Raw genomic sequence first — 12,948 nt, forward strand, 5'->3', positions numbered from 1 at the left:
CCGTCAATTCATGAGAAACGCTTTTCTCGGCCTTGGGAAGGGACTCAGAATGGTGCAAGTAAACATTACCTGACCTGTGTCTGTGCTTTCTCCTCCCTTTCTTAATGTAGCAGTCATGGGTAGAGTGAAATTTACTTGGAGCTACTGGGGTTGGGAGACAAGAATGATAACTGCAGTTCAGACTGGGGAATGCAGCAGGTTGCACAGGAGTTCCCTTCTTCTTACCATTCCCTCCCCTGTGGCAAAACAAGCTGAAGCAGTACAGGTGCCAAGGCTGCTGCAGTAGTGCTATTAGTAGTGCTGCGCTTCCTCTTTCAAGGAAAGCCTATGGGTCAGACAAGGCGGCTGTGGGAGAAGGGTGTGGCATAGAGGATTCCTATGGATTCTGAGGAGTGCTGTGAAGGTGAGAAGTAGAGTGGTAGCTAGAGGGACTAGAAGAAAATCTGATTACGGCTTATTATAGGAAATAATGGACAAAACAAAATATTTGATACTACACGTATAGAACAGAGCTTGGGCTGTGTGCAGTTATGTTAGCAGCAGACATAGCTAGATTTGAACTTCTTTTCTTGTAAACTTAGCTTTGATAGGAAATGCATTTCCATGTGTGTCCTGGCCATATCTCCCTTCCCCTGCAAGTCAAGGTAAGCAAAGGGCTAACTTTTGCCTGCTTCCTCTTAAATCCGTCAGTGAGAACCAGCAGTTTCTGAAGGAGGTGGTACACAATGTTCTTGATGGGCAAGGTGTTGGCTGGCTGAACATGAAGAGAGTCCGACGTCTGCTGGAGAGTGAGCAGCTCCGTGTCTTTGTACTAAGCAAGCTGAATCGCACGATCCAGTCAGAAGAAGATGCTCGACAGGATGTCATACAGGATGTGGTCAGTGCTGAACTCAGCAGAGTCCTCATACCTAGTGCCTGCTGAGGCTCAATTCATAGAAAGTTTTTGTTAAATTGCCTCCTAAAAGCTGACATTACAGCAGTTTTGGAATTTATGTTCTTGAATTACTTTCTCATTTCTGAAATAGTGACACTGATGGGATTTTCATTGCAGGAGATCAGCCGCAAGGTTTATAAAGGTATGCTGGATTTGCTGAAGTGCACCGTCTTGAGCCTGGAGCAGTCATATGCAAATGCTGGCCTGGGAGGCATGGCCAGTGTATTTGGCCTGCTAGAGATAGCACATACTCACTATTACAACAAAGGTAAGAAACGTGTTTATGAGAATACAGTGTTTATGAACCAAACAAGATCCTTATTGTGAAGGTTCTGTGGCTTCTGATATTACAGGGGTTTTTAAAATAAGTGAGAACTGTACCATTGTTACTGAAACCTAACAAAACTTGAAACCATTCTCTTGCACACATGTAACCAGACCAAAGGAAAATAACAGCCATACTGGTATTTAATTGAAAATTAAAACTATGCAGCAAGATACAAAATCTGGGACTTTTACAGAAGAAGTGGGAATTCTGAGAGTGGGCACCTTCAGCTAACACTGTCCCAGCCACAGTCTTGGAAAGTTATTGCAGACAACATGAATAAGGAGGGAGATGTTTCTAGTGTGGAACCGTGTGAGACATATCTCACCAACCACCTTGCATTACACAATGATTCTTATATCACAAAGTACTCTTGGCAGAGGAAAGTCTGAAAAGACCTTTATTTTTCAGCTTTTTCTTAAAATCTGATTCTTAATGCAAAATAAGAAAATGCATGTGTAAGGAAAAAGAGCAAAAGATGGCAAAAAGCTACCTCTCTGCTTAATACCTGATTCAGCTGTAATCTCAAATTATGAAAAGCTCTTTATTTCATTGCAGCAGAGGAGTAACATCTACTAAACACTTTATAGTTGGTGTTCTGGGTGGCTTGCATCAGGGACTTTATGAGTTGGCTTAGATGCCCTGTGGGGTTCATTACAGGTGTTCATTTCCAATTGTTGTTAGAATACCGAGGAAGGTAAGGAAGACTGTGCTAGTGTAACAGTCCTGAATGTGGAGAATAGGCTGATCTTGGTAATTAGAAGCCTTTCAGTCTGACACTGATCCTAAGCAGAATTATAGAGTGGCTGATGTAAAACTCAATGGTTTTAGAGCGAAGTCTTGCTAATGTAATGCCGGATACCATAGTTTGATGGTAAGTAGAGTTTACCCAGTAAATTAAATGGGGTCACAATAGACAAAATTTGATATAAACTTTGAAAGCCTTGACACATCTTTGAAGGACTTTGCTCGTTATTGCATGCCATCTTGATTTGTAGTCAAATTTTAGCTGTTTAGTATGTTTTACCTGTTTTCAATGAGTCGATCTAGATATTTCTAGAATGTTTTATAGAGATTAGTGCTTATCTTAATGCTGTTTAACATATAGTAATGATCTAGTAATCCTAAAATTGTTCAGTTTGCATATGATGCATACTGTTTGAACAGAGCATGATGGATATAGGTTATTTGTCTAGAGGAAGCTGAATCTTAATAAAACATGGTTGTGATTAATTTATTTTAATATGGCCAAACTAAGGACTTGTGTTTAGGAACAAGGACAGCTGGGAATAATAGCAGGATTGGGAACTATGTCCTAGGAAGCAGTGTCTCTGAAAACGGTAGCTATGTGTGAACTTCCCACTGTTTACTGTGTCTGTAAAAACTGGAGGGGGGGGGCACTGTGTAAACCTGAGAATATAGATTTGGGATGCAGCGTTGTATTGTCTCTGGATGTGTCACTAACAAGACCCACAGCTGAGGTAGTGCTTGCAGTTCTGATCATCACATCTTGAAAAATTGAGGAGGGTTCTGAAAGGACCTACAAGGAATTGGGAAAACACTTTTGCTCTGAAGGATGGAGGTGTTCAGTCTGTTGAATGTTAGGTGCTGATTGTTTTCAATTATTATCTAAATGGAAATGTGTTGCTGATAGCAGAATCTTTAATTTACTGGAAAAAGGTATCACAAGGTGTAGTGGTATGACAGATTTAGATATTAGGATATGAATTTTTGACTATCAGCTATTGGAACAGTTTGTGCAGGATTGCAGGAGGTTCTTTACAGGAAAACCTGGTTTTAATTATTCTATTCTGAAAGTTTTGCTGTAATTCAGTCTGTGGAGTTTGATACACAGAAATAATCCAAACTGCGTTTGGGGGCATACGATTATAGGAAGTCTTGGAGATTGATGGAAGAGCTATAGCTGATAGGGGGTTTTTTGTTTTTTTCTTAACCGATGTTTCATTTTGTGTTACCCATCAAAGGTGATTGTTTTTGTCATCTTTTCACTGCCAAAGGAGCTTGCTTATATTCTAGAAGTTACATTCTTGGTAGTTTAGCCAGGGTTGTTTAATTTTGCACAACTCAGCAGAGGAGTTACTATAGTTACTGTGTCAAGATTCCTCGGTTTCAAATACACAGGAAGGAGATAATTTCAGTATCCCAAAACCACCACTCTGGCTTTCTCCTCTACTGTTTCCACCAGTGTATCAGACTATCTGCAAGCCGTAGTGACCTGTGGGAACAAATGTGGGACTGAGCTGTTTCAGTGCCAGGCTTAATGATTTAGGTGAGACCATCTGTCTCATCTTCCTTTTCCTGCTCTCATTTCCTTTTTCCTTAGGTTTGTTTTTCTTTTTTTTTTAACATTTCTTTTTTTTCTTTAAAGAACCAGAAAAGAGAAAACGAAGTCCAACGGATGGATCTATCACTCCAGTTGGCAAGGATCCTGCATCATCCCCAAGAGTGGAGCCAAAACCTGCAATGCAGCTGCCGGTACCTCAGCTGATGCCAAAGGCACCGAGCCCTGCAGGCAAAGGGCCAAGGGAGTTTGACACAAGGAGTCTAAAGGAAGAAAATTTTATTGCTTCCATTGGTGTGTATTGAGGTGCATGTGAAGTGCAGGAGGGACTTCTATTTTGGCATTAGGTTCTATTTGCATTCTCTCCATTTTGACACACTACATTGCTGCTGTAACATGCTTCATTAACACTTTTTGGATCACAAGGAACAATCATATATGTTTTCACTCTACTCTTGGATAAACTGGCTAGGGCAGTTTTCTCCCAGAAGCTTTCTAATCTTTAATTGTTTCTGAATTTTGTTACACTTTAAACAACTTTATTTTTTGCTCTGCGATTGATGTTTTCAAGCAACAGGAAATGGCAAAAGGGAAACAGGGCCAGCAGGACTTCTGAAAGGGCAACTATAGAAGGGACTACCTGAAACAAAAGTCTTCTAATCATTGCTGACTACCTGTGGATTATCTAGATTGCATCCTGATAGAAGTGGGACCCAGGATCTGCTGATTGTTAATAATAAAAACTGCCAAAAAGATTTTAGTTGTAAGGTTACAGTTTCAGTGAGTAGGACTGATGGATCTCCCTTCTATGCAACAGCAAATAGAATGCATGTCCTTCTAAACAGCATCTGCTAGGCTGGTCACTGGAAATTTTCCCAGTCTAATTTCTTAGCTGGTATAGCTTTTCCCTATGTCTGTGAAAAAGTTAGAGGTAGGCTGTAAACTGTTTTACCTAAAAAGGGCTTTACAGATTATTTTTTTTTTGGGGGGGGGTGGGGGGGTGGGAATTTTGGTTGGATCCAGTCTGCTGTGGATTGTAAACAAGAGAAAAGTACCATCAGCATATGAGAGAAATTCTTTGTCAACTCAAAAAATATCTCATTAAATTTTAGCCATTGCTTCTTATAGCCTGTTTAAAATAACTTTTTAATGGAATCATTCTATGAAAGATTAATCTTCTGAAAGCAGTGTGCCCCTGTGAGGCTGTACCTGCATTATGTGGCATAAGACAAGGGAATGTGTGTATTGGGCAGTTATGTGGCAGGAGTGCAGACATTCATTCTTATGCCCACATAACAGCTGCAGGCTGAGTGGTGTCGAGTCCTTCTGAACTGATAGTGAACCCCTCTGACTTGATTTGCTTTCTTGTTTCAAGAGGTAATTTATGGAGGCAGTTGCTCAGAAACTAGTCTTGCACTCTACTTGAAAAATCTATCAGGGAGCTAAAAGAGATTCAGGTTTCCAGCATTTCAGTTTAGTGGTTTGGTTTGCTCTGGGTACTTAATTTCTTTTCTGTAGAAAAGAAAAAGGAAAGTATGCTTCTGACACAACTAAGAATAAAAGAGATGCTAGGCCAGCGTTCTTTTAAAGAATGAAGAGAGATCTTTTGATTGGATTGCTGAGACTGCTCCTTTCCCTCAGATAAAATAAAAGCCTCATAGAAATGGAAATCATAGCGATCTGACAGTCCATGTTTGTGAAGCATCATAAGAAGTGTTTTTCAAAAGAAGCACTACTTAGTACGTTATGTTAACTACTGTTGCCAGAATATTAGCCTTAAACAATTACAGTGTTCAAGGACAGGCAACAGGTAAATTCTTATTTGTGGTTCTGATGCTCTAATGATTTCCGCTTGTCTTCTATGGAACTAAGTTACAAGAATATGGTTTCACCAAAACTGATAGCAGTTTGAAAAGCTTCCATGTTTTTTCTGAAGTCTTTTTTTCTAACTGGTTTTGTCTGTCACCAAGAACGATGTACTAGTGTGCAAGTCGGTCTTTAAGAAATTGCTGTAAAAACAACGTAGTGTCCATGTTCATCTGACACTTGAGATCTAGAAGTAAAGGGAATTTCTCTTGTGTTGCAGGAAGATAATTTAAAGCTGCTTGGCTATTATACTTCCTTTATGTTCTGTTACGGAAGCTTCAGTATAAGACGATACTTTGGATATACAGGACCAGAGTTAGTCATGGCGAGGCTGAAATTCTTTCTGTAGTGAAATGTAGACTTTCTCATTCAAACTAACTTCTTTAGGGAAGAAGTATTTGGTAAACATTTACATGTTGCTGAAATAACAAAGTATTTGTAAGTAATTCAATTTAAAAATGAGAAAAAATGTTTTTATATGAAGATGATCCAACACTGGAACAGGTTGCCTGGAAGGGTGGTGGATTCTCCATCTGTGGAGATAGTGAATACCTGACTGGACATGGTCCTGCGGCAGCCTGCTCTAGTTGACCCTGCTTTGAGCAGGAAGATTTGACTAGGTGATCTCCAGAGGTCCCTTTGAACCTCAGCAGTTCCTTGATTCTATGACGTTTGGAAGGTGCTTACAGCCACAGGTTGCAGATATATAAATAAAGCTCTCAGTGAACCTCTTGGTATTGTATGGACAAAATACAAAGTGAGCTGCCAACCTTTTGACCTAGTTACAAGAGAGAATACTAGAATGAAAAGTAAGTCATCAGCATGATGGAGTAAAATCATGTACAGCACTGTTTGCAATAGCCATACATAAAGTGCATATTAGTGTGATGATTAAACTGCATCTCTGAGATCTAGAGGTATGATAGCTGAATGTGTGCAGCTTACTTGTACCACAAGAACAACAGCCAGGAGGTTCACAGCATTTTCCAAAGTTCAGGGTGGATGTGTTCCTGCTTGACCCGCTTTTCTTCTTTACTTTTCAGAAAGTTTATGGTTTCTTGTATACCTCTGAAGTATGTAGGATGCTCCCTTGTAACAGGGAAGGCTGTTGGTATTCAAAATTCTTACTTCTGAGGTGAAGAGTGATGGATTTTTATCAGTTGAGGATTGATCTTTGCTGTGCTTTAATACCTAATTGCTTAGCTGGGAAATTAATTGTGAAGATGATGCTTCTGATACTTTGTTTCCTAAAAGATCACCAACTATTTGCTTACCTCTGGGGTTCTTATCTTCCAGGGTCCATGGTCACCACCTGTAGTGTTGGCCTTTTTGTTAGGACACTGGTGGCTTTAAAGTTGATAGTTTCTCCCTTTACGTTAGTGGTTAGTTTGGTTTTATTGCATACTTGCAGTAACTGTTAATAAAAATGTCAGTACTTACTGAAGTTTCCATTACTACTTCTTAAATAATTGCCTAATGCTGGCAGATCACTTTATTTCGACAGTTTTTTGAAACAGAAAAGATTGTGCTACCTACTTCGTCTGCATCAGATCTTTTCTGGACCTGCTGTCCTGTTTCGGTCAGGCTCATGTAACAGTCATAGGCACAGTATACTATGACCCTTGAATTTATTTGAGGTTTTTCTTTTCTTCTTTGACAAAGTAGTTGAGAGTAAAATCTAGGCTGTTTTTCATGTGCTAGGATATACTCTATCCTGAATTAACAGGCAAGTCAGCTAAAAGTAATTTAATGGCAGGTATTGTAGCTTTTAGCCTGGTGGTTTTTAAACTAAAGCCGTGTAGATTGAGCACTTAAGAGGCCAGATGTTTTCAAAGCCCTTTAACAAATTCAGTACATCTTAAAGAGATTGTTACCTGTGTCAGTGTGTGCTCAGCTAGATAAGCCTATAGGATGCTGTTTGGATCCATAAGCAATTTTATCCTATCCATCTATGTACTTGTGTAAATTGAAGGAATATTCATCAATCATGAAGCAGATACAGAAATCAGTTGGCTAGCAGCTGTCTTTCTAGCCTATTCTCCCTTGCTACATTTGCCTTGCTCCTCGTACGCTTAATGATAATACCTTGGAGCCTTCCTCCACAATCGTAACACTGTCCTTTTTTTAATTTGTTTTTTAGTAGACAGTTTGCTAAACAGAACTTTTTTAGAGCCTGTCTTGCCCTCATTTCTGCCCTTTGCAGGGTTGGATGGGTTTCTGACACACTTCAAGTGGCCTTGTAGTTGCTCAGCAAGTTTCCTTGAAGAGCAGTAGAAGAACATTGTACTTCTTTTTCTTTGCCTTTGTCGCTTTTCTAAGAGTATCTTCCTCTGTAGCATTCCCAGCCTTAACCATGCTAGTGAGAGAGGACAGTGCCCAGCATTGAGAGTCAGTTCAGTGTGTCAGCTTGTAATGTTTCCTTTGGCCAATAGGCCAGCATCTGGAATGATCTGAGCAGTTTCTGAGCAGAAGAGATGACTGCATTTCAGAGGGTTGAGGAATGTGAGTGATAGCAAAGTGCAAGTGCTTCATCACTATTTCGTCTCAGGGCTAAGCTTCAAATGAAAAGAGTGCACGCAGACTTCAGACTTTTTTCCTTTTCTCTGCTTTGTATCCTCTTATGGAATTCCTTGACTTGGAGTGCTGTGACCTAATTTGAATTTTGAAAGTTGTCATTAAGCACGACTGATATCTTGCTCATTTGTCTTCTTCTTCCGTATTTTTCATTCTTTATACCCTGATAGGAGCAAGTGGATGCAGAGAAGTTCAGCTTTTTGCGTGTAGGACTGGTTGATAGGCAGAGCCAAGCATTTATTGAGAATGCTGTCAGGACAAAAATAACTTGTACTTGTAAACTTTGTGATAATTTTTAAGATATGATATTGGTTAAATATTGTGTTAACCTACAGTTTTAATTTTCTTGGAATTGCTGCTGCTGTTTTTATGCCTTTTCCTTTCAATGACATAAATTAGAGACATTAAAATATTGCTGTTAATTAGAGCTTCTGTGGTGCCTACATTTTGCAGGAATAAATATCTGACAATCTTAAAGGCCTTTCTCAGAAAAGGTGATTAATTGCATTATATTGTTCATAGTAGCTGTTTTTCCTTAGTTGGTTCACTGTATGAAGTCATCTCTAACATTTTAATTCTGTAAATGAGAGATGATGCAGTGCTCAATTCCTAACATTGATTTCTTGTAAAATGGTGTTAATTAACCCTTCAGTCATTAGTTGTCATAAATTTCTGCCTTTTTTTTTTTTTTTTTTTTTTTTGAGATGAAGGGGTGGGGTTTTTTGTTTCAAATTTTTTCCCCATTTTCACCTGTCTGACCAGCTGCTGACTCTTTCTCTTTCTCTCCTGCTTTCAATGCATCTTGGGTAGAATTGTGGAACAAGCACCAGGAAGTGAAAAAGCAAAAATCTTTGGAAAAACAGAGTAAGGAAGTTAAAAAATGTAGAAACTGACTCCTCCAGCCTCCCCATAACTGCCAACTCCCCAGGTGCAGGGTGAGCTTGCATCTATGGCACACAGTTTTGATGCCCACAAGAACAAAGGTCTGTCAAGAACGCCTGCATTACAGAGGAGACCAAACAGATCAGTTTGCCTTGGGGAAATTGTGTTCAAATGTCTCTTCTTTTTTTTTTTTCTTTCTTTTTTTCCTCCCCTGAATGTTGCCTTCTTCAAAGAAGGGGAAGCAGATATTCTGCATCCTCACCATATCAGATATATATGAAAGGATTTTAAGATAGTCCATCTCCTTTCTTAAAAGTTAAAGACCAGTTTTGCTTAACAAGTCTTTGACATGAATATGTTGATAGATTGATTGAATGTTACTGGAATGAAGAATCCTGTTCTTTCAAGCCACGGGATGGCAAATTTTGTTACCTGGTATCAACCATGAACCGTTTACGACCACAGTCCATCTGCAACAAGAAATACTTTTGAGGGGGAGAGAGAAGGTGTATGTGAAGAATTGTATTTAGTGATGGCTGTTAGAGAATAGCCTCATAATAAGGAATCAACCTGATTTTGACCATGTTTTTAACTATGTTAAAGGAGGAGTGAAATAGTCTGAGGCTGTTTGCAGAGTCTAAATCTACACACATCTTAACATCTGTTGAAATATGGTATTGAATAAAATACTGAATATATATTATCTGCAGGTGTAGTACAAGGTTTTGCTCTTTTGGTTATCACTGTTGTAAATAGGGACATATGACATAAGGACAATAGCTGGTTTATAATAACCATGATGTGGTAGGTGTTTCCTAACCATAAGTGTAGTTTCTACTTTGCAGAGCTGATGCCCCTTTTACAGACTGAATGTTGGGAAGGATTAATAGCTAAGATGAATGGGTGAAAATTCCTGACGTTCTGACTAGTCCTGGATTTGCTACATTAGTTATAGGCTCCTGAGTTAAATACTTCAGTTAACTCCAGATGCTCGATTATACTTAGTTCAGAGAGAATGGGGCACCTCTGCAGTACAGCTTACTACGTTTAAGATCTGAATTGCTTTCTGCTGAGGTAGGAGCATGTGTGAGACGGACACGTAGCACACACCTACTGTCCCAAACTGGGCCTTTCAGGTAGGTGCCTACATTGAGAGGGATAAATTGAGGTTTTAGTGCTTTATGTGTATTAGACATACAACTTCATAAAGAAGGGAAGTGGAGGTTTGTAAGTGCCTGTAAATTGATAGTGACAACAATGTCATGGTGGTTATTGGGCTCCTTAAACTCGTTCACCAGTGTTGCCCACAGCTGTCAAATACCTGAACTGCTTCAGTCAGTTCCACTTGCTTTAAAAGTCAAATTGCCAGAAATATATCTGTGCTGGGACATGGAACTCTTTAAATTGCTTAAAACACACAGCTGAAGTTTAGTATTCTTGCTGTAGTAATGAGATACAAAGCTTTTTGCTGCATTGTTTTTCAGAACTAGAAATGGTGGCCATTTGGATGAGTGGAAATAGACCTCTAGAAGTGAGCAGTGTATATTTCAGTGGAAAATAAGATACCAAATTCTTAGAAAAGGATATTTTTAGTTATTTTTCTTTTTTATAAATTTTGTTTATACTTTGTTAGAATCTTTGATTTGATTTACAGTAACTAAGGCATATGGATTTAGAGGCAGAATACGATAACAAATGAAGAACACTTCCTGTAAAACACTTCACATGGAGAATTGGTGGTCGAGTAGTAAGCTAGTATGGTCTGCACAGCCCGCTTATGGCTTTGCTATTCATGAGTTTACATACCATCTCAAACTCACTCCCACAAATCTTTGTATATTATCCTTCTCTCTCTCTCTCTGCCCCCTTCCCTTTTTCTTTCCTTTTCGCTGTCTTACCCTCTCTGATATTACATAAAATACAAACATGTTCATAATTCCCAGGTTGTTGTGATCAGTGGTTATAAGACATAGTGGCATTGTTTGCTTAGAGATACTGGATATAGTAATGGGTATATAATACAAATATTCCAGCTGCTGATCATGTCTTCCTGTTACTGAATAGTTGGCAGATATGGATATGGCAGAAGTGTTGCATTCAGTCTCTTCCCCTTTCTGAGAGTAGTGACATTCTGTGTACAGTCTATAACACATTCTTTTCTTGCCTCGTTATTTACCTCGTTCAGTGCTTATCCAAATTTCTTTTCAGGCTCTACCTTTCCATCATTCTCTTTTCCTTCTGCCATCCCATCAGAGGACAATAGATTATATGATTCTAGAACTGCATGGGAAATCAAACATAAAGTTCTTTATCCTTTTTTTCCCCTTTTTTTGTTTTTGGCGGTAATGAATGCATGACTTAAGGCTTGCTGATTCCCTCTCTCACTACTGACCTATGTGATTGCCAACTCTGGAGAGCCATTTGTTAATGTAATTGGGGAACGTTGTGAAGTACAGCATCATACAAGCTTCTTCCTTGAAATTCTTACTGGTGTAACACCAATTGTCACTGTTCATGTTCTTGTCATGTGTTGCCTGATTTTTGCCTAGATAGTTGCTGCGGGCAACCTAACAAACTCAGTTCAAGACTTTGAGCAAATTAGCTGTTCAAAAAAGGATTCTCACTTTAAATAAATAGGTATCCTTTATTTTACCAAGAGTAAAGGAAGTGGCTTCCTAGAGTTGAACGGCAACTGCTCTGCATGTGTTATTGTAACTGGAAGCTACTTGACCTTTGTCTGTCCTCTTTTCTCTCTTGAATGGCTAACAAAGGTACTGTTTAGTGATAGTCACTCCTGGACTATGCCTTTGGAGTATTTGAAATTCAAACTAACGTTTGAAGAATGGCAGATGTGTCCTGCTGGCCTTGTTGTTTACAGTACCAAGGAATAAAAAAAAAAAAATCAAAGGAATGAGAAAGCAAATTTGTTTTCTTGGTACTGTTCCTGCTTTCAGTCTGTCATCTGCTTTCTGCCATACTGTTTTTTCTTGGTACAGTAATGATTTATTTTTTCCTTTGTTCAGGGCCAGAAGGTGTGAAACACTTTGATTTGGGAGAAACGGATGAGAAAAAATCCCAAATCAGTGCAGACAGTGGCCTCAGTTTGGCCTCAGGTTCTCAGGTCAGTGGTTCCTATGCTTGTTTTATTTATGTGGCAAGAGAGAGGTTTTTTCTATTCACTACTTAATTGTGGGAAGGCTTCTAGGGTTTGAGCATTCTTGAAAGGCTCATTCAGTAAAATTTCTTCCCCCCTTCTTGTAGGGGACTGAACTTTGCAAACTCCTCATTTGTATGACCCCATGATCTTTTTGACATCAGGCAGTAGTTTCTATTTGGCTGGCTAAATAAACCAAGGAAGTGTAAGGTGTGTGATTCAAGACCCCAAAGGAATGGGAAGTGATGTTCTCTCCTTATGATAAAAACTAATGTAACTTTTCTTCCTGTCCTTTATATGTTTTGATTGCAGAAGAGTGATTTTGACTCTATTCCCAGCGGAGGACCAGCAGTTATGGTCCGAAGTACAAGCCAGGATTCTGAAGTTAGCACAGTGGTAGGATATGCCCAAAGTGAAATCTTGATGTGATTCACTGCTTGCTAAAGTGGGGGAGGGCAACACATTTTGTGTGGTACGGCTGCATACTGTCACGCAGGCATAATGTATATCTAGGATTTCTCTCTCCAGAGCCTCTGAGTGGGTGGCAAGCATGTGTGTCTGACAGAACATATGTAGTGCTTTATTAACAGACTGCATCCTTCATATATGGTGCTTGTTGCTGTTACATATTCTTACATGTTGGTGTATTTATGGAACCGGTGGATTGCAATAATTTTATAAATATGCCTTAGTTGTGTATAAACCATCTATAAAGAAGTTTAAAAAAGTAACCTGAGAGCAAAAAAGGCAGATCGTTTGTTGCGTTTAAAAACAAGAACAAACTTTCTGATGTATTACTTAGCACTGGTGAGGCTGTATCTGGAGTACTATGTCCAGTTCTGGGCTCCCCAGTACAAGAAGGATAAGGACTTACTGGAGTGAGTCCAGCACAGGGCCACAAAGACGATTAA

At 39.2% G+C, this 12,948-nt stretch overlaps 1 protein-coding gene across 36 annotated transcripts in view; it reads left to right on the top strand.

Annotated features, from left to right (window-relative positions):
• Positions 1–12,948, top strand: part of MADD (MAP kinase activating death domain) — a 60,296-nt gene that overhangs the window by 21,412 nt on the left and 25,936 nt on the right. For 11 of the 36 annotated variants that reach the window (XM_059819193.1, XM_059819191.1, XM_059819198.1 and 8 more), the window contains 5 exons: positions 691–877; positions 1,052–1,202; positions 3,649–3,855; positions 11,907–12,004; positions 12,350–12,421. In XM_059819193.1, coding sequence (XP_059675176.1) covers positions 691–877; positions 1,052–1,202; positions 3,649–3,855; positions 11,907–12,004; positions 12,350–12,421 — 715 coding nt within the window. Of the gene's footprint in view, positions 1–690; positions 878–1,051; positions 1,203–3,648; positions 3,856–8,811; positions 8,866–11,906; positions 12,005–12,349; positions 12,434–12,948 lie in introns of all 36 variants that reach the window. The other 25 variants (XM_059819189.1, XM_059819188.1, XM_059819190.1 and 22 more) reach the window with 5 other exon arrangements.

The sequence above is a fragment of the Gavia stellata genome, chromosome 7 (assembly GCF_030936135.1).
Source record: "Gavia stellata isolate bGavSte3 chromosome 7, bGavSte3.hap2, whole genome shotgun sequence".
NCBI classification, from domain to species: domain Eukaryota; kingdom Metazoa; phylum Chordata; class Aves; order Gaviiformes; family Gaviidae; genus Gavia; species Gavia stellata.